At 51.9% G+C, this 20807-nt stretch overlaps 1 protein-coding gene across 20 annotated transcripts in view; it reads left to right on the forward strand.

Moving 5' to 3' along the window:
* Positions 1–20807, forward strand: part of DNM2 (dynamin 2) — a 110053-nt gene that overhangs the window by 63979 nt on the left and 25267 nt on the right. For 8 of the 20 annotated variants that reach the window (XM_005587968.4, XM_045378495.2, XM_045378496.2 and 5 more), the window contains exons 6-11: positions 2314–2474; positions 6077–6219; positions 12563–12698; positions 14151–14218; positions 16152–16290; positions 17252–17338. In XM_005587968.4, the coding sequence (XP_005588025.1) occupies positions 2314–2474; positions 6077–6219; positions 12563–12698; positions 14151–14218; positions 16152–16290; positions 17252–17338 (734 nt within the window). Of the gene's footprint in view, positions 1–2313; positions 2475–6076; positions 6220–12562; positions 12699–14150; positions 14219–14839; positions 14979–16151; positions 16291–17251; positions 17339–20807 lie in introns of those variants that run through there. The other 12 variants (XM_005587967.4, XM_074025889.1, XM_074025891.1 and 9 more) reach the window with 4 other exon arrangements.

Here is a 20807-nt window from a genome sequence, read left to right on the forward strand (position 1 = left end):
CGTACTAATGACTCACAACTCCTGCTGCTTTACGGGAACCCAGGCTAGGCGTGGTGGCTCATGCCTGTAACCCCAGGACTTTGGAAAGCACAGTTGGGAGGATGGCTTGAGGCCCAGAGTTTGAGACCAGCCTGGGCAACACAGCAAGACCCCATCTCTCTCTTGAAAAATCATACAGGCTTGGCACAGTGGCTCATGCCTGTAAACCCAGCACTTTGGGAGACCAAGGCGGGTGGATCACCTGAGGTCCGGAGTTTGAGGCCAGCCTGACCAACATGATGAAACCCTGTCTCTACTAAAAATACAAAAAAGAATTAGCCGGGTGTGGTGGTGCACACCTGTAATCCCAGCTACTAGAGAGGCTGAGACATGAGAATCGCTTGAACCTGGGAGGCGGAGGTTGTAGTGAGCTGAGATTGCGCCACTGTACTCCAGCCTGGGTGACAAAGTGAGACTCTGTCTCAAAAAAAAAGAAAATATCATCCGTGTGTGATGGTACATGTGCCTGTACTCCCGGCTACTCAGGAGACTGAGTTGGGAGGATGGCTTGAGCCCAGGAGTTCAAAGCTATAGTAAGCTATGATTGTGCCACTGCAATGCAGAATGGGCAACAGGGCGAGACTCCATCTCTTAAATAAGTAAATCAACCCAAATCCAAGCTAGATGCCTTTTGCTGGCCCCTGCTGTTTCCTTCTTCGTGCTGTCACACAGGTGATGGTGATTTTGTCTTCACAGGGATCTAGGTTCAGATCTTGGGTCTCCTACTGTGACCTCACCTTGGCATGTCTCCATTTCCCTCCTCCCTCTTGGATCTGAGAGAGATCTGGAGAGGATGAAGAGCAGTCACATCTCACAAGACCTTACAGGATAGATGACAGGCACCTCTCCCCTTCTCAAGAGAAAAGATGCACAACCCCACTGCAAAGAAAATGGAGCATAGGCCAGGCGCAGTGGCTCACACCTGTAATTCCAGCACTTTAGGAGGCCATGGCTGGCAGATCATGAAGTCAGGAGTTTGAGACCAGCATGGCCAACATGGTGAAACCCCGTCTCTACTGGAAAAAAAAAAAATTAGCTGAGTGTGGTGACACACGCCTGTAATCCCAGCTACTCAGGAGGCGGAGGTTGCAGTGAGCTGAGATTGCGCCACTGCACAATCTAGTGGAATGACAGGCATTCCACTAGGATTCTTTACAACAGCATGCATTGAATTATCCAGCTTTTCTCCCCCATACGTTGAAGTGTTAACTTTCAGTTCTACCTCCTTCTCGGTATAGTTTTGGACTTTTCTTTCGGTTCCACTGATCTCTCTGGACATGAATACCCTCATGTACCCAACTGTTTAAAATATACTTGTTTGATAGTGGATTTTAGCTGTTCCCTATTGCTCTTGTTTTTAATATGTTATTTCTCTTTGTTCTTTTGAGACAATGCCTTGCTCTGTTTCCCAGGCTGGAGTGTAGTGGGGTGATTACAGATTGCTGCAACCTCGAACTCCCAGGCTCAGGTGATCCTGCCATCTCAGCCTCCCAGGTAGCTGGGACTATACACATGTGCTACCACGCCTCGCTAATTTTTGTATATTTTTGTAGAGATGGGGTTTTGCCATGTTACCCAGGCTGGTCTCGAACTCTTGGGCTCAAGTGTTCCACCCACCTCAGCCTCCTGAAGTGTTGGAATTACAGGTGTGAGCCACTGCACCTGGCCTTGAGATTTTTTTTTTTTTTTTATTCAGAGTCTTGCTCTGTCGCCCAGGCTAGAGTGCAGTTGCATGATCTTGGCTCACTGCAACCTCCACCTGCTGGGTTCAAGCAATTCTCCTGCGTCAGCCTCCCGAGTCCCTGGGACTATAGTCAGGCGCCACCATGCATGGCTAATTTTTTGTATTTTTAGTAGAGATGGGGTTTCACCATGCTGGCCAGGTGGCCTCGGACTCCTTACCTCATGATCCACCCTCCTCGGCCTCCCAAAATGATGGGATTACAGACTTGAGCCACCGTGCCCGGCTGAGATTTTTTTCTTACCTGTCTTTGAATCTCAGCTTGTAGATTTCATCCGCCCCAAAGCTTTTTTCTGTCCCTGCACACACAGGCTGGATGTGATCCCTCCTTCCTCCAAATACTTAACGTTCCTCTTCGCAGCTGCCATGTGCATTCGCATCCTCTGTGTTGTTTCCGAGTAACATGTTATGACATAGTCTGTGAGTGCCTTGTGGGACAGGATACATCTCTATACTTGAATCTTGCCCATCTCCATGCCAGGTACACTTGGCTCACCTAGCTTTGCCCCTGCCCTGACTGCCTCTCCCCACAGGCTACATTGGCGTGGTGAACCGCAGCCAGAAGGATATTGAGGGCAAGAAGGACATCCGTGCAGCGCTGGCAGCTGAGAGGAAGTTCTTCCTCTCCCACCCGGCCTACCGGCACATGGCTGACCGCATGGGCACACCACATCTGCAGAAGACGCTGAATCAGGTACTGCAAGGGTTTGCAGAGTAGTGTGCAGTGGCGTAGGCTGTGCACTGCACAATAGCTGCAGTCCTCACTGGCACTTGTTTCAGGCTAGAGCAGCAGTTGTTTTAGCAAAATAGGTTCAGTCCACATTTATTTGTGCTGTAATAAATGTACTTGGCCAGGTGCAGTGGCTCATGCCTGTAATCCCAGCACTTTGGGAGGCCAAGGCAGGAGGATCACTTGAGCCTAGGAGTTCGAGACCAGTCTGGGCAACATATGGAGATCCTATCTCTAGGAAAAATAGAAAAAAATAGCTAAGCATGGTGGCATATGCCTGTAGTCCCAGGTACTCAGGAGGCTGAGGCAGGAGGATCACTTGAGCCTGGAAAATCAAGACTTCAGTGAGCTATGTTCGTGCCACTGCATTCCAGCCTGGGCAGTAGAGTGAGACCCTGTTTCAAAAAATTAAATAACTAAATAAAAGCAATGTACTTGATTTAGGGTCTGGTGAAAAGCAGATGTTCAGTGACTTGGTGCTGCTACTATTAAAACCATCGCTGTTATTACCAATATTTTAATTACCATTGTAATTATTTAGTCATTTACCCAGAAGATTGTATGCATTGCGTGGGATTGGTGACGGGGTTTATAACGTTTTTATTTATTTTTTTTTTTTTGGGGGGGGAGACGGAGTCTCACTCCATCACCTAAGCTAGAGTGCAGTGGCATGATCTTGGCTCACTCCAACCTCCACCTCCCAGGTTCAAGCGATTCTCCTGCCTCAGCCTCCTGAGTAGCTGGGATTACAGGCATGTGCCACCACACCCGGCTAATTTTTGTATTTTTAGTAGAGATGGAGTTAGTTTCACCATGTTGGCCAGGCTGGTCTCAAACTCCTGAGCTCAAGTGATCCACCTGCGTCAGCCTCCCGAAGTGTTGAGATTACAAGCATGAGCCACCGTGCCTGGCCTATCGTTCTCTTCTTATAAGTAATATATTCACAGGGTGCATAAACAGAAATGGTATTAAAAGCTATACAGTGGGCCAGTGCGTGGTAGCAGGGGCAAGATGTTCCTCTGTGCTGTTTTCCAGCACCTTCCAGGATGGCAGCAGGGCCTCAGCAGCACTCCAGGAGTCATCTTTTCACGCACATATCGGGGCACGCAGTGTCCACACGAGAGCAGGTTCCTGTCCTTGTGGAAGGCATAATTCTAATGAGGGAGACTGACACCAAACAAACCACCAGAGAAATGCACGATCAAGAATCCAGTAGGGGCGGGGGCCGGGAAAAGAGCCGCCCAAAGAAAGCAGCTCAGGAGAGCAAAGAGGGAAGTCAGTGTCTAGAGGGAGGGGCCCACCAGGAGAGGAAGCTGGGGTCTGCCTGCAAACGGGAGTAGGGAGAGGAAGGGAAGTAAAACTCCACAGCTGGCTGGGTCCTCCTGAGAGCCAGCAGCGAAAAGCCCAGGTGGCCACCAGGGAGCCTGGAGGGGGCTCAGCCTCCTTTCACGTGGGGTGCTTCCCAGAGCAGCAGTGCCCCTTCCTCTCCATTTGCTCACGGCTTCAGTGCAGTAGTATCCTGTCAGAGACCAAGGGAAGGCCAGCGTAGCTCCCTGCCTTTCTAGGCAGCCCACACAGACGGGGGTCCATGGCCGGGGCTGCAGGGCAGGGATCCCTGGTCAAGGAGATCTTTGGGGTACCCCACTGGCTCCATGCCATAGATGTGAGGTTCCTTCATGCCTCTTTTCTAGCTCACTGGACACTTTTTATTTTATTTTTATTTTTTTGATGAATTTTTTTTTTTTTTTTGAGATAGAGCCTCACTGTGTTGCCCGGGCTGGAGTGCAGTGGTGTGATCTCAGCTCACTCCAACCTCCACATCCCAGGTTCAAGTGATTCTCGTGCCTCAGCCTCCCAAGTAGCTGGGATTACAGGTGTGCACCACCACACTTAACTAACTTTTGTATTTTTAGCAGAGACAGAGTTTCATCACATTTGCCAGGCTGGTCTCCATCTCTTGATCTCAGGTGATCCGCCCGCCTCAGACTCCCAAAGTGCTGGAATTACAGGCGTGAGCCACTGTACCCAGCCTGGCCTTTTTTATTTCTCACCCCCCGCCCCAAGATGGAGTCTCCCTCTCTCCCAGGCTGGAGTGCAGTGGCGCAATCTCAGCTCACTGCAAGCTCCGCCTCCCGGGTTCACGCCATTCTCCTGCCTCAGCCTCCTGAATAGCTGGGACTATAGTCACCTGCCACCATGCCCGGCTAATTTTTTTTTTTTTTTTTTTTTTTTGTATTTTTAGTGGAGACAGGGTTTCACCGTGTTAGCCAGGATGGTCTCGATCTCCTGACCTCGTGATCTGCCTGCCTTGGCCTCCCAAAGTGCTGGGATAACAGGCGTGAGCCACCACCCCCGGCCCATGCCCGGCCTTTTTGATGATTTTTCTCTGTTATCCAGGCTTTCTGATGCATTTTACTCTGTTGTCCAGGCTGGATTGCAGTGACACAAACACGGCTCATTGCATCCTCAGCCTCCTGTACTCAAGCGATTCTTTTGCCTTAGCCTCCTGAGTAGCTGGGACTATAGGCGTGTACTGCCACACTCAGCTAAGTTTTAAAAGGTTTTTATTTTTGGTAGAGAGAAGGTCTCACCATATTGCCTGGGTTGATCTCAAACTCCTATCCTCGAGTGATCTGTCTCAGCCTCCCCAAGTGCTGGGATTACAGGTGTGAGCCACTGCACCCAGCCTTGATGAACACTTTCTAAATTCTTCTCTATTGTGGGACAGATGGCAGAACTCTGGTTTACACTTTTCAAGTATAGGCTGATTTTATGGCTTTGTTTTTCTTTTTCTTTTCTTTTAAATTTTTAAATTAAAAAGAAATTTTTTTTTTGACAGTCTTGCTCTGTCACCCAGGCTAGATAGAGTACCATGGTGTGATCTCGGCCCACTGCAACCTCCACCTCCCGAGTTCTTTCTCAGCCTCCCGAGTAGCTGAGACTACAGGTGCCCACCACCACACCCAGATAATTTTTGTATTTTTTGGTAGAAACAGGGTTTCATTGTGTTGGCCAGGCTGGTCTCAAACTCTTGATCTTAAGTGATGCTTCTGCCTCAGCCTCCCAGAGTGCTGGGATTACAGGTGTGTGCCACCGTGCCTGGCCCACGTTTGTCTATTTTGAATCTTTCTTGCTTCTCTCTGTAGATGCAGATGCAGCCAGGGAGGTCATCTTAAGTGCGTTCTGCTGCTTTTCAGGGGAGATCTTTCCGTCTTAGTTTGTAGGGCCTGTCCCCATGTGTGTTCATTGGCGCCCGTGTTCTGTGGTCTGGATGGACTGTCCTTGCAAGTATTTGCATGTCCCCAAGGCGTTGATATGCCCAGTGCCTGATGTCAGCCCCACGGGCTGTTTGTAGCCTCTTACACTCATGAGCAGCTCCGTACCGTCTCCTTTCCCAGACACGAGTGTATCTGTGGCTTGATATATCTGTTACTGTCTCAAGGCTGTGTGGTGTGCTGGCCTCATAGTGGCACCCTGGCGTTGGCCCTTGGTGGGGGGAGTATGCCTGCCACCCCCTGGTCCCCTGCCCATGCCACCCTTTCTGATCTCTGACCTCTCTCCTGCAGCAACTGACCAACCACATCCGGGAGTCGCTGCCAGCCCTGCGTAGCAAACTACAGAGCCAGCTACTGTCCCTGGAGAAGGAGGTGGAGGAGTACAAGAACTTCCGGCCCGACGACCCTACCCGCAAAACCAAAGCCCTGCTGCAGTACGTACCCTGGCACCCGCCCCCACCACCAGCCTGGCTCCTGCCTTCCATCCGCCACAGGGCCCCCTAGACTGGGCACCACTCATCACTCGTCCACTCATTCATTCAGCAGACACTCGCTGCAAGCATTCTGCGTGCCAGGCTCCATCCTAAGCACGGCAGTCGCCCCAGTGGACGGGACAGGTGTCCATCCCTGCCCCTTGGAGTGCTCAGAAGCGGGGGAAGTGGGATGAATGGGACAAAAAATAAGAAAGAAAATGTATAGTGTGTTAAATTATGAAAGTGGTGCTAGCGTGGGAGTCGTCGGGAACAGCCTCCTTTAGAAGGGGAGCGTTGGCCAGCCAGGTGCAGTGGCTCATGCCTGTAATCCCAGCACTTTGGGAGGCCAAGGTGGGTGGATCACCTGAGGTCAGGAGTTCGAGACCAGCCTGATCAACATGGTGAAACCCCATCTCTACTAAAATTGCAAAATTAGGCCAGGCACGGTGGCTCACGCCTGTAATCCCAGCACTTTGGGAGGGCAAGGTGGGCGGATCACAAGGTCAGGAGATCGAGACCATCCTGGCTAACGTGGTAAAAAAATTACAAAAAATTAGCTGAGCGTGATGGTGGGCGCCTGTGGTCCCAGCTACTCGGGAGGCTGAGGCAGGAGAATGGCATGAACCCAGGAGGTGGAGCTTGCAGCGAGCCGAGATTGCGCCATTGCACTCCAGCCTGGGCATCAGAGCGAGACTCCGTCTCAAAAATAAATAAATAGGCCGGGCGCCGTGGCTCACGCCTGTAATCCCAGCACTTTGGGAGGCTGAGGCGGGCGGATCACAAGGTCAGGAGATCGAGACCATCCTGGCTAACACGGTGAAACCCCGTCTCTACTAAAAATACAAAAAAATTAGCTGGGCGTGGTGGTGGGCGCCTGTAGTCCCAGCTACTCGGGAGGCTGAGGCAGGAGAATGGTGTGAACCCGGGAGGCGGAGCTTGCAGTGAGCCGAGATCCCGCCACTGCACTCCAGCCTGGGCGACAGAGCGAGACTCCGTCTCTAAATAAATAAATAAATAAATAAATAAAATTGCAAAATTAGCCAGGCATGGTGGTGCATGCCTGTAATCTTAGCTACTCAGGAGGCTGAGGCAGGAGAATTACTTGAACCCGGGAGCGGAGGTTGCAGTGAGCTGAGATCACGCCATTGCACTCCAGCCTGGGTGATAGGGCAAGACTCCATCTCCAAAAAAAAAAAAGAAAGTGAGCGTTGGCCAGGCATGTAATGTAATCCCAACGTTTTGTGAGGCTGAGGCGAGAGGATCACTTGAGGTCTGGAGTTCAAGACCAGCTTGGCCAACGTGGTGAAACCCTGTCTCTTCTGAAGATACAAAAATTGGCCGGGCATGGTGGCATTCTCCTGTAATCCCAGCTACTTGGGAGACTGAGGCAGGAGAATCACTTGAACCCAAGAGGCAGAGGTTTCAGTGAGCTGAGAACACATCACTGCACATCAGCCTGGGCAACAGAGTAAGCCTCTGTCTCAAAAAAAAAAAGAACAAGTTGAGTGTCAGGCGAAGACCTGAAGCAGGTGAGGGAGGGAGCCATGTGGGATGAAGCCTGGCCAGTGCACAGGCCCTGGGGCAGGACTGGGTCGGGCATGTCAGAGGAGGACCGTGTGGCTGGATGGAGTGAGTGAGGGGAGGGGGAGGAGGTAAAGGAGCAGCTGTGCAGGGCCTTGTGGGACCTCATGGAGGACACTGGCTTTTGCTGTGAGTGAGGTGGGAGCCATGGACAGTTCTGAGCGCAGGAGGGTCAGGGCTGACTCAGGTGCTCACAGGCTCCCCTGGCTGCGGTGGGAGAAGAGACATGGGAGAGAGGGTAGGAGTCAGACCTTGGGTTAGGTCCCTCTCCGGCTTGGGCTCTTAAGATCCGCCCCGTGACTTGGTTGGTGCAGCTGCCTAGCTGTGAGGTTTGGGAGCAGGTGTGCCCCCACAATCCCAAATTCTCACTCAGGGACTCTTCTGCCTCTGACCTTTTGGCTTTGGGCCTGTAAGGGTCCCTGAGGCACTGGAACAGCTGGACAAGAGCAGGTGACAGGGACTCCTGGGTAGCTCATACTGCAGACGGTACCATGCACGAGGCACTTCCCACAGGGACAGCAGGAGGACACTGCCTGCTCTGGCCATCACAGCCCTGGCATCCCCCCCCGCCCCGCACCAGGCAGCAGTACATGGTCGTGGGCTCAGGGACCAGAGTGCTTTTATGCTCAGACATCCTTGACACAGCAAATAGTGGCCCTTTGCAGGCTTCAAGAGGAGATTCATAGCCGGGCATGGTGGTGCATCCCTGTAATTCTAGCTACTCGGGAGGCTGAGGCAGGAGAATTGCTTGAACCCGGGAGGTAGATGTTGCAGTGAGCCAAGATCGTGCCACTGCACTCCAGCCTGGGTGACAGAGCAAGACTCCGTCTCAAAAAAAAAAAAAACAAAACCAAAACCACAGGATTCAGCCTACTGGACTGAAGGAAGTGTTGTTGTGGAGGGTTCAGCCTGAGGGAGGACCTGGGCCTGCTGGGTGACCACAGGCAGGTGACCGGACCTCTCTGAGCCTCATTTTCTACACCTCTAAAGTGAGGGTCATAGCAGCTGTCATCTCACATGGCCATGGGGACAAACTGGCAGATTACAAGGTGCCTGTAATCCCAGCACGTGGGGATGCCAAGGCAGGAGGATTGCTTGAAGCCAGGAGTTTAGACCAGCCTGAGCAACAAAGTGAGATCCTGTCCCTATGAAATTAAAAAAAAAAAAAAATTAGGCTAGGCATGATGGTTCACACCTGTATTCCCAGCACTTTGAGAGGCCTAAGTGGGTGGATCACTTGAGGTCGGGAGTTCAAGACCACCCTGACCAACATGGTAAAACCCTGTCTCTATGAAAAAAATGCAAAAATTAGCAAGGTGTGGTGGTGGGCGGTTGTAGTCCCAGCTACTTGGGAGGCTAAGGCAGGATGATCACTTGAACCTGGGAGGCAGAGGTTGCAGTGAGCCAAGATCACACCACTGCGCTCCAGCCCGAGCAGACAGAGCGAGACTCCATCTCAAAAATAAATAAGTAAATAAATAAAGTTAAATGCTATTTGTTAAGCCTGTGGCAGGAGTGGGCCAGGGAATGCCCGTCACAAACAGTGCCTGTCCCCTGGGGCTTAGCACGTTACGTCATTTGTAACCAGTGCCTTGCAGGGCCCTCCCTGCCCAGGTAGTTTTGACATCACCATGGAGAAGCGCCACTGTTATCTCGATTTAGCATTTTATCTCAGGGGTCCAAGGTCCTCATGCAGACATGGGCGGTCTTTCTCGGTTCGCGCCTTAGAACGGGAATTACGGTAATAGACGTCCCCCAGCCCCTAAATTCTGCACTTGGCTTTTCTCTTCTTGTTAAAGCAAAGCCTGGAGCCTTCTGTCTCTGCCTGGCGCAGCCCACAGACTGTTCATGTATCTCAATGCCCATAGGGGACACCCAGGGGTTTGCTTGTTTTTTTTTTGCATTAACAGATGCTTGTAAGTTCATCTGTGACTGTACAGGCGAGGATTCCTGCAGGGCAAAGACCCCAGCAGAGGGGTTAAGGAACGTACGTACGTGTTTAAAATTGATTTTTTCATTTTATTTTATTTATGTATTTGGTGGTTTTTTGTTGTTGTTTTTTCCTGAGATGGAGTCTCGCTCTGTCACCCAGGCTGAAGTTCAGTGGCATAATCTCAGCTCACTGCAACCTCCCGGTTTCAAGCAATTATCCTGTCTCAGCCTCCTGAGTAGCTGGGATTACAGGCATGCGCCACTATGCCCAGCGAATTTTTGTATTTTTAGTAGAGACAGGGGTTTCACCGTGTTGGCCAGGCTGGTGTCGAACTCCTGACCTCAGGTGATCTGCCCACCTCGGCCTCCCTAAGTGCTGGGATTGTAGGCATGAGCTACTATGCCCGGCCCTCATGTGTTTGTTTTTGAAACGGTCTTGCCTTGTTGCCCAGGCTAGAGTGCAGTGGTGCAATCCTGGCTCACCACTTGGGCTCAGGTGATCCTCCCACCACAGTCTCCTGAGTAGCTGGGAATAATACAGGTGTGCGCCACCATGCCTGGCTAATTTTTCTATTTTTGTAGAGACAAAGTCTCACTATGTTACTAAGAGCACATTCCGAGATACAGGGGGGCAGGATTAAACCCGAATTCCATGGGACACCGACCAGCCAGTCACAATTGTCCAGAATACTCTGATTGTGCAGCAAGGGTTGGGCCCGTAAATCACCTCCAGGGCCCCCAGGAGGCTGGTGCCCAGGTGTGCTTTGTCCCCTGTGGCTGAGAGCAGGTCTCCAGAGTCTCCATCCTTGCCCAAACCCCTCCCCTGTTGTCTGTCATTAGTTGAGTGCTGTACCTTTGCCGACCTTGGTCCTGGTTTGGTCCACAATTCAAATTCTCCATTCCAGGCCAGGTGCGGTGGCTCACGCTTGTAATCCCAGCACTTTGGGAGGCCAGGACGGGCAGATCACTTGAGGTCAGGAGACTGAGACCAGCCTGGCCAACATGCCAAAACCCCATTCATCCTAAAAACACAAAAATCAGCTGGGCGTGGTGGCGGGCACATGCAATCCCAGCTACTGGGGAGGCTGAGGCGGGAGAATCGCTCGAACCCAGGAGGCAGAGGTTGCAGTGAGCTGAGATTGTGCCACTGCACTCCAGCCTGGGCGATAGAGCGAGACTCCATCTCAAAAAAACGCAAACAAAAACAAATTCCCCATTCCGGTGAAGCATTAATGTAGGCCTTCGTGTGTGTCCTGGAAGGAAATTAAATGTGTGCACCCTTTGCTTCATGTGAGGAAAGAGATTTTGGGAATCTGGGCAGCTTGTGCTTGCCTCTCCCACTTGGGGTATGAAGGGAGACCCCCTTTCTTTGGCAGCCCAGCCTTGGTGGCCCTGGCAGTGGTCACCATTGAGCAGCTCCCCTTTAGGGGCAAGTCTCCAGGTACTTCAATAGATCATGAATTTCGGGGGTGAAACTGATGAGGGGAGACAGCCCAGTACACTAGGGAGAGCAATTAGGAATGCTTAGGAAAACTAAAACGCGAACAAGATCATCTTACTTTTATACTATTCACGGTGCCAATAAGCAATGCTGAGAGACTCTTTTTAAGGGCCAGGCCCGGTCTAAGCAATTTACCAAGAAAAGTTTTCTTTTTTTTTTTTCCTTTTTTTGAGACAGGATTTCACTCTGTCTCGCCCAGGCTGGAGTGCAGTGGTACAATCTTGGCTCACTGCATCCTCCGCCGCCCAGGTTCAAGCAGTTCCCCTGCCTCAGCCTCTCAGTTAACCAGGACTAGAGGCATGCACAACCACACCCGGCTCGTTTTTGTATTTTCAGTAGAGATGAGGTTTTGCCATGTTGTCCAGGCTGGTCTCAAACTCCTGGGCTCAGGTGATCTGCCTGCCTCAGCCTCCCAAAGTGCTGGTATTGTAGGCGTGAGCCACCGTGTCCAGCGTTTTTTGTTTGGTTGGTTGGTTGTTTGTTTTTAATAAAATGAGGTCTTACTATGTTGCCCAGGGTGGTCTCAAACTCCCAAACTAAAGCCCTCCTCTCACCTTCTCACCTCAGCATCCTAAAGTGCTAGTATTACAGGCGTGGGCCACCGCACTCGGCCAAGAAAGCATTTTAACTTGTGTGAAACCAGGTGTCTGCAGAATCACCATTCATGGCAGCATTTTTTCTTTTTTTGCGGACACACAAAATAACAGTGCATTTTAGGATCAGTGACTTCTTGGAGGTAATGAGATCTAGAAACATCTTGAGTCCCCACGAAGGAGGTAGATGTTGTTACCCTCAATCCATTTTGGAGATGAGGAATCGAGGCTTAGAGGGACAAAGTCCTGTCCAAGGCCTTACATCCCATCAGTGGGGTAGGACCAAGCCCAGCAGGCTGGGAAGTGGCAGGAACCTGCAGAAGTACCTGAATTGTGCGGAAGTGGCTACCTTTCCTTCCCAGCATCCTGCAAATCAAGTTGCATCCTGCAAATCAGGGCAGAGGTGCTGAGCTTTGACTCCTGAACTCTCCTGTCTTCTGCAAAGTGAGAGGAATAAGTGGGCCTTCTTTGATTGAATGGGTGAATAATCGAAACAAGCTTAGCTTGAGCCTGACTTGTAGCCAGCATTTGCCATTGGGAGCTCTTGAATTTGGTTTATTTGTTTTAACATAGACAGAAGACATTTTGCTGCTGAAGAATGGTGAAAGAACAGTAAACCTTGGCTTGACTTGGAACATCATTCCAGAGCAGTGTGGAAACCTCTGCTTTGATGCTTGCTTTTTCCTTTTCCTTATAGGATGGTCCAGCAGTTTGGGGTGGATTTTGAGAAGAGGATCGAGGGCTCAGGAGATCAGGTGGACACACTGGAGCTCTCCGGGGGCGCCCGAATCAATCGCATCTTCCACGAGCGGTTCCCATTTGAGCTGGTGAAGGTAGCGCCCCCGGGGGCTGGGTCAGGCACCCTCCTGCTGGTCTCCAGCCAGGCCTCCTCCCAGGCAATAAGGTCTCAAGCTCCTACCTCTAGGCCTGAACCTGTGGTGGGCAGGGTGTGGCCTGGATGAGATGCCCCATGGCCTTCCTTTCCCGACACTAAGCTTTGAGGTTTGGGGTAGAACAATATGAAAACCCCTGTGTTTTTCCTCTGACAAAAGCCAATGTACATTCTTTGCAAAATACATAGAAAATACAGATAAATTTACATGAGAAGATGGCCCTAGCATGTCATTGAAGAAAGGAAAAACATAGGCATTGGAGCCAGCATGTGCAGTATAGCACTCAGCTGATACATACAACATCTTTATGTATGAAACTGAACACGGATGTCTACAAGTGTTTCTTTGTATTTGCGAGGATGTTTGCAAAAATGTCAGCCCTGGGTGCTAGGATTTAGGACTTTTTCCTCTTTTTTTTTTTTTTTTTTATGATTTGCTTGAAGTTTTATACTGTTTACAATAAGCACATAACATTTTTTTTTATTTTTTTTATTTAAAAAAAAAACAGTTTTTAAAATCAGAGGAGCAAGACCAAATGCAGTGGCTCACACCTGTAATCTGTGGGAGGCCAAGGGGGGCTGATCACTTGAGCCCAGGAGTTCAAGACCAACCTGGGCAACATGGTGAAACCTCATCTCTACTAAAAATACAAAAATTATCCAGATGTGGTGGCGTATGCCTGTAGTCCCAGCTTCTTGGGAGGCTGAGGTAGGAGAATCACTTGAGCCCAGGAGGCAGAGGATACAGCAGTGAGCCAAGATCGCACCACCACACTCCAGCCTCAGTGACGGAGCCAGACGCTATTTCAAAAAAAAAAAAGAAAAAAACAGGTGTGGTAGTGCATACTGATAGTCTGAAAAATCTAAGTTCACATGAATTTATATTCCCACCAATATAATGAGAGTGTTGGTTTCATGTCAGGCTTTCTGAAACTGGGTTTTAATTAATTTGTTTGTTTTTATTTTTTTTGAGACAGGGTCTTGCTCTTCCACCCAGGCTGGAGTACAGTGGTGCAATCACAGTTCACTGTAGCTTCGACCTCCTGGGCTCGGATGATCCTCCCACCTCAGCCTCCCAAGTAGCTGGGACTATAGACGTGCACCAGTCCACCTGGCCAATTTTTGTATTTTTAGTAGAGATGGGGTCTCACTATGTTGCCCAGGCTGGTCTCAAACTCCTGGGCTCAAGCCATCTGCCTGCCTTGGCCTCCCAAAGATTACAGGTGTGAGCCACTGTATCTGGCCAGTTTTCAATTTTTTTGTAAAATTCTGACGAGTTAAATATTCCGCCTTGTGAATACAGCTGCACGTGGGAGAGAATGTTCCCCAGATGCACGCCTGCCATCGGGGCGTCCCAGGTACCTCCATGCATGTGCTTGGTTTCTCTTCTCAGATGGAGTTTGACGAGAAGGACTTACGACGGGAGATCAGCTACGCCATTAAGAACATCCATGGAGTCAGGCAAGTTCCACGAGGAGAGTCACCACTGTCCCTTCCTCTCCGCGATGCCACCCCCCAGCTAACTGGGTCGTCCAAACCTCTGAGCCCCTAATCGTTAGGCCTTAAGAGGGCTCTTGCATGGTTTTCAGTAGCTGTGAGCCCCTCCCTGTGGGTCTCCAAGGGCACGTGAGGGTGGATGTGTCTCAGTCCTGCGTCTGTCGCAGGCTTCAGGGCTGTCTGTGGCTCCTGATCAAATAGGGCTTGGTTCCTGCCCAGTCGGTTGGTGTGAACCTCATGCTAAACTAAGAAAGCTCACTGCAGGTGTGCCTGGGGAGGGGCGGGGCGGCACTGAATCAGGGTTTCGGGAAGCCAGCATGAGTCCCCATCATGGGTTCCTTGTGAGCCTCTTGGGTCCCCTCCTTATTCTAACAAAGGTAGTCGCTGCAGGTGTCTGCCCTTCCATCGCCATGGGGTCCTTGGGTCACCCTGAGGGTTTCCGGGCAGTGGACTCAGGCGTCCGGCCCCACACGTGACGCAACCTTCGTTCCTTGTTGGGGACCCGGCCAGGGCCGATGAAATTGCTGACCATGCTTTGTTTCTCTCTGACTTATCTCCCTTGCCCCCGGGTCTGGATGGTTTCAGGACTGGGCTTTTCACCCCGGACTTGGCATTCGAGGCCATTGTGAAAAAGCAGGTCGTCAAGCTGAAAGAGCCCTGTCTGAAATGTGTCGACCTGGTTATCCAGGAGCTAATCAATACAGTTAGGCAGTGTACCAGTAAGGTATTGCTCCCTTGGCAGGGTGACTCCTGACCTTGTGGAAACGGGGGTACGGGGGTTTGGTATCAGGCTCCCAGCGCCTCATCGGCCCCCACTGGTGCCTTTTCTCCCCATATCGCTTCGTGTCCGTGAACTTGGCCTCTCCCCAGAGGCTGGGACAGGAGCATGTCGGCCTGGGCCCAACAGGGAATGCCAGGCCTCCTGGACTGGCCAGATAGATGCACAGTTGTCCCTGGGACCCTGATACCAAGCCTAGCATGTGTCTGATGAAATTGGGGTTTCACTGGGCTGTTGCTTTGCTGCCTCCTGGGAAGCAGAGAGGGACCCCCCGCGTCAACTGCTGGAGGCTGAGCTCCTTGAAGCTCCCTGGCTGTCGCCCCTTCTTGACCAATGCCCGGCATTCGCAGATTTCCCTGAAGCCACCGACTTCTCTGTCCCTCAGCTCCGGGAAAGGCCCGAATGCCAGCGACATAATGAGAGCCAGCTGGGCTCCTAAGTGCCCCTGCCACACCCTGCACCCCATGCTGTCCCCCAGGGGCAGCCCATTTTTGGATCCACTCAGTCACAGTGCCTCTATGCGCCCTCGATGAGCCACTGCCTCCATTCGGCAGGACACGCCGGGCTCCCCCAACCCGCTCCAATGCCGCGGGCCTGGTTCCCAGGGCAGCACGCTTTGGCCAAGCAGCTGAAATGCCTCCCAGTGGGCAGTCTGTGCTTGCGCGACCACAGTGTCCCCAGCGCTCCGGGTTGCCAGGGAATCTCTGCTTGAGCCCCTCTGTTCTCAGTCTGGAAAAGCCCACATTTGCTGCTTAAGCTTCTTCGATTAGAAAAGGGAGGGGGAAAACAGCCCAAACAGGTTGGAAAATACTCATCCTAGAGCCAGGTGTCATGGACATGAACGTTAGAGGCCTCCGCACACCTTGGCTGGCTGGCTGTGCAATGACAAACCCCCGTGGCCCTTCTGTAACTATACCCCAGACCGAGCCCACACCCCCAAACCCCAGACCTCTTTGATCCGAAGCAGCTTCCGGGGCAAATGCGGGCGCAGGCTCCCCCGTGCATGGACTAATCAGATGACTCTCGTTTCTTCTCTTCTCTCTGTCTCCTGTCCTGCGTGTGTGGCCTGCACTGTCCCTGGGTGTCTTTCTGCCTCGTCCTGCCCTCCGCATGACCCAGGACGGGGCTCTTCACCCCCGACATGGCCTTTGAAGCCATTGTGAAAAAACAGATTGTAAAACTCAAAGAGCCGAGTTTGAAGTGTGTTGATCTCGTGGTCTCAGAGCTGGCCACGGTCATTAAAAAGTGTGCCGAGAAGGTAACAGGTTTCGTTCTCACCTCCGCATTTATCCCCTTCCTCCCCCTCCATGTGTTAGCCTCAACCCGAGCATCTGGAAAATTCAGCCTCGGCAGGAACCCCCTTCCCCCTACCAGTTATCACTTTGAGATGTCGCCACGTTGCATTGGCAGATGGAATGGGGGCAGTGGCATCGCACACGCATTGTGGCTGCCCGTGGGGGCGGTCAGCCTTTGATGGTGCCAAACGCATCGCATTTACTAAGCAGTGCCCTTTCCTGGAACCCCTAGAGAAAGGGGTTTCCCAGCCAGCACCAAAACAGCAAAACACAGGAAACACATCATCAGTGTAGCCCTGCGTGTTCTCATGGTCTAGGCCACCTGAGAGTAACCTTTCCATTTTCCCCAACTCATGGGCTTGACCCAGACTGCAGAAGATGGCACTCCCCTGTGCATGAGGTCTGGTTAAGTTGGTGCTGCAGATGAAGCCTGGGGAGGTGGGTGCATTTGGGGAGTGGGTGCCACAGATACAGCGATCAGGAGTAGTTCTCTGCAAGGAGTTCCCACCGAGGCTGATGGCCCAGATGACCCCCCTTACCATTCTAGAGCAGACGCTACTCACTCATGCTGGCGAGGCCCTTCAGGGTTCCTGCTGTCACCCAGTGCTGGGCAGGAGGGGGGTGCCCTGAAGCCCTGGGTGGCAAACACGTCCCTGCTTTTCTGCTTTCATGCCGCCTCCTGCCTCCTGGCCGCTGGCTGGAAAAGCAGCTCTGCTCTCCTGCTCTCTCCGGTCCACAGCGCCCCCACTCTTCCGCTCTTAGCTCCCAGCTGGACTCACTGGGGGCCAGGAGCAAGGTGTGGGCTCGGTGGGCCCCCTCATATCTCATTCCCCACCCCCCTCCACATTTTTCACCTGTGTGGTTTGTGTTGCTTCCCGTGCCACGAGGACCCCGCCAACGCGGCCACTCTGCTTGTTCCCCCAGCTCAGTTCCTACCCCCGGTTACGAGAGGAGACAGAGCGAATCGTCACCACTTACATCCGGGAACGGGAGGGGAGAACCAAGGACCAGGTACTGGCCTTTTGTCTTCTTTATTGGGTATAATTTACATGCAGTAAATGTCAAGTGTACTGTTCCGTGCGTGCTGACAGCTGCATATGGCAAAGTAACCCTCACCTCAATCAAGATACGGAGCAGTTCTATCACCTCCTAAAATCCCTGTCCCTATGCCTCTTTGTAGTCAACCCCTCAAAAACCCACAGGCCAGACTGGGTGTAGTAACTCACGCCTATAATCCAGCACTTAGGGAGCCTCAGGCAGGAGGATTGCTTGAGCCCAGGAGTTCGAGACCAACCTGGGCAACACAGCAAGACCTTGTCTCTACAAAAACATAAAAAAATTAGCCAGGCGTGGTGGCACATGCCTGTGGTCCCAGCTCCTTGGGAGGCTGAGGTGGGAGGATCCCTTGAGCCCACAAGATCAAGGCTTCAGTAAGTTATGGTTGTGCCATTGCTCTCCAGCCTGGGAGAAAGAGCGAGACCCTGTCTCTTAAAAAAAAGAAGCAGCAAAGGAAATCCCCAGGCCCTGGCCACCACCAGTCCGCTCCCTATCCTGTAGTCTTTCCAGTGGACTCCCACAGTGTGAGGCCCATTGACTCTTGACTCCCTTCCTGCCTCCCTTCTTCCCTCCCTCCCTCCCTCCCCTCGACGTTGTGCATTTGGGAGCCAAGCCTGTTGTTTGTTGTATCTGCAGTTTGCTGCCTTGATCACTAAGCAGTCTTCCAGGGAATGGATGGAGCACAGCATGGGCCTCCACTTGCCTGCTGGAGGGTGTTTGGGATGCTTTTTGTGTGTGTGGGTGTGTGTGTGTGTGTGTGTGTGTGTGTGTGTGTGTGTGTGTGTGTGTTTTCGTTTTTTGGTTTTTGTTTTTTTTTTTGAGACAGAGTTTTGCTCTGTCGTCCAGGCTAGGGTGCAGTGGCACGATCTCGACTCACTGCCACCTCCACTTCCCAGGTTCAAGCGATTCTCATGCCTCAGCCTCCCAAGTAGCCAGGACTACAGGCCTATGCCACTACACCCACCTAATTTTTGTATTTTTAGTAGAGACAGATTTTCACCATGTTGGCCAGGCTGGTCTTGAACTCCTGACCTCAGGCAATCTGCCCGCCTCAGCCTCCCAAAGTGCTGGGATTATAGGCATGAGCTACCACACCCAGCCTGCTTTTTCTGTTTCAGCATTTAACACTTTCTTGCAAAGGCTTGCAAGCACACACCCAAAGTCTCTGCCCCCCCTTGCAGCTGAGACTGTCACCCACTAAGCACTGGGCCATCCTTACACTCTTCTGCAGCCTCAGCTTCCCAAGTAGCTGGGATTACAGGAGTGAGCCATCACGCTTGGATAATTTTTGTATTTTTAGTAGAGATGGGATTTTGCCATGTTGGCCAGGCTGGTCTTGAACTCCCGACCTCAAGTGATCCGCCTGCCTCAGCCCCCCAAAGTGCTAGGATGACAGGTGTGAGCCGCCGCTTCCGGATCTGTTTTGAGTCACTTTCTGTCAGTTGTCCTCTGTGTTCTTTTTACAACTGTTTGTTGAAACCAGAGCTTAATTAAGCCCTTGCTTGTTATGTCACCATGTTTAAAATGGTCCTTCTCCGCTTGCCGTTGATGGGGATGAAATCGGCTCATTCGTCCTGCAAAGAGGCGCCCAGTTTTGATTTGGCCAATTGCTCCCTCAGGGCACCGGTGCGCCTATGCCTCAGAGCTGCTGTAGCTTGGAAATTGTACCAAAAGTCTGGAAGAGTCTGATTCTTTTTGTTGTTACTATTAGTGAGAATGCTGCTGGCCCTTCCACAGCCCCTGGTGCTCACCTGCCATGCTCCCGGGCCGGATCTGAGAGCGCTGGGTTGAGGGGACTCAGGCCTTATTAAACCAGCCACGCTTGCTCCCACAGACGGAGCACCCTGGCATTTTCCAGCGGGCCGACAAGTCCGGGTGCCTTGCCCTACTTTATTTTCGGAAACTTGAAGGTGCAGTGAGGGGAAGTGACTGGCCCAGGGCCAGGGGAGTCCAGTGAGGAGCATCCGAGCCCCTCCTCCCCAGCAGCCTGGCCTGTTGTGAATGGGAGCCAAGCCAGTGAGCTGCCTGGATCCATGGTTCCCATAGACCAACTTCATCCTGGGCAAAGGACAAGAAACATGAGGGAGGGAGAGTTTCAGCAAGTGCTGTGGACTCGCAAGCCCTGCTCTTTACCTGAGACTTTACCTTTCTAGCTTAAGTATGTGTGTGTGTGCATGTGTGCACACACGTGTGTGTTTTATTTTAGTGTTCATAGTTGGCCAAATTAGCTTCGCAGTTTTAATGCAGCACTTTGAACACGCCAGGCGCTAAAGACTTTACAGGGCGGGCACGGTGACTCACGCCTGTAATCCTAGCACTTTGGGAGGCCAAGGTGGGCGGATTGCCTGAGCTCAGGAGTTCGAGACCAACCTGGGCAACATGGTGAAAACCCGTCTCTACTAAAATACAAAAAATTAGCCGGGTGGTGTGGTGTGTGCCTGTAGTCCCAGCTACTCGGGAGGCTGAGGCAGGAGAATTGCTTGAACCCAGGAGGCGGAGGTTGCAGTGAGCCGAGATTGCACCATTGCACTCCAGCCTGGGTGACACAACAAGACTCTGTCCCCGAAAAAGAAAAAGAGATTTTATAAGGCAGTGGCTTGCAATGGCTCACTCTTGTAATCCCAGCACTTTGGGAGGCCGAGGCAGGAGGATCACTTGAGCCTAGGAGTTCAGGACCAGTCTGGGCAACATAGTCAGACCCTGCCTCTACAAAAAAAAAAAAAAGGAAAATCAGCCAGGTGTGGTGGCACATGCCTGCGGCCCCAGCATCTTGGGAGGCTGAGGCAGGGGTGTTGCTTCAGCCCAGGCGTTTGAGGCTATGATTGTTCTACTGCACTCCAGCCTGGGAGACACAGTAAGTTCTTTTCTCAAAAAAAAAAAAAAAAAAAAAAAAACCAGGCGCAGTGGCTCACGCTTGTAATCCCAGCACTTTGAGAGGCCAAGGCGGGCAGATCATGAGGTCAGGAGTTCGAGACCAGCCTGGCCAAGTCAATGAAACCCTGTCTCTACCAATAATGCAACAATTAGCTGGGCATGATGGTAGGCGCCTGTAATCCCAGTCACTTGGGAGGCTGAGGCAGGAGAATCGCTTGAACCCAGGAGGCGGAGGTTACAGTGAGCCCAGATCATGCCACTGCACTCCAGCTTAGGCGACAGAGTGAGTCTCGAAGAAAAAAAAAAAAAAAAAGACTGCACATTATTAAACCCTTGGCAGTTGGGCCTCCTGTCACCCTATTCCACAGGTCAGTAACGTGAGGCCCAGGGTCACATGGCCAGTTAGTGGCTCAATCAGAACTCCAGACCTTGGGGACAGTGGCCCTGCCTGTGACTGGCCCATCGGGCTGCCTGGCTGTGCTCTGTTGTCCAGGCTTTCTTGCCTGTGAGGGTGTGGGGAGTGCGACACCAGCCCCCTGTTCTGTCTGGG

Source organism: Macaca fascicularis, chromosome 19 (assembly GCF_037993035.2).
Source record: "Macaca fascicularis isolate 582-1 chromosome 19, T2T-MFA8v1.1".
Classification (NCBI taxonomy): domain Eukaryota; kingdom Metazoa; phylum Chordata; class Mammalia; order Primates; family Cercopithecidae; genus Macaca; species Macaca fascicularis.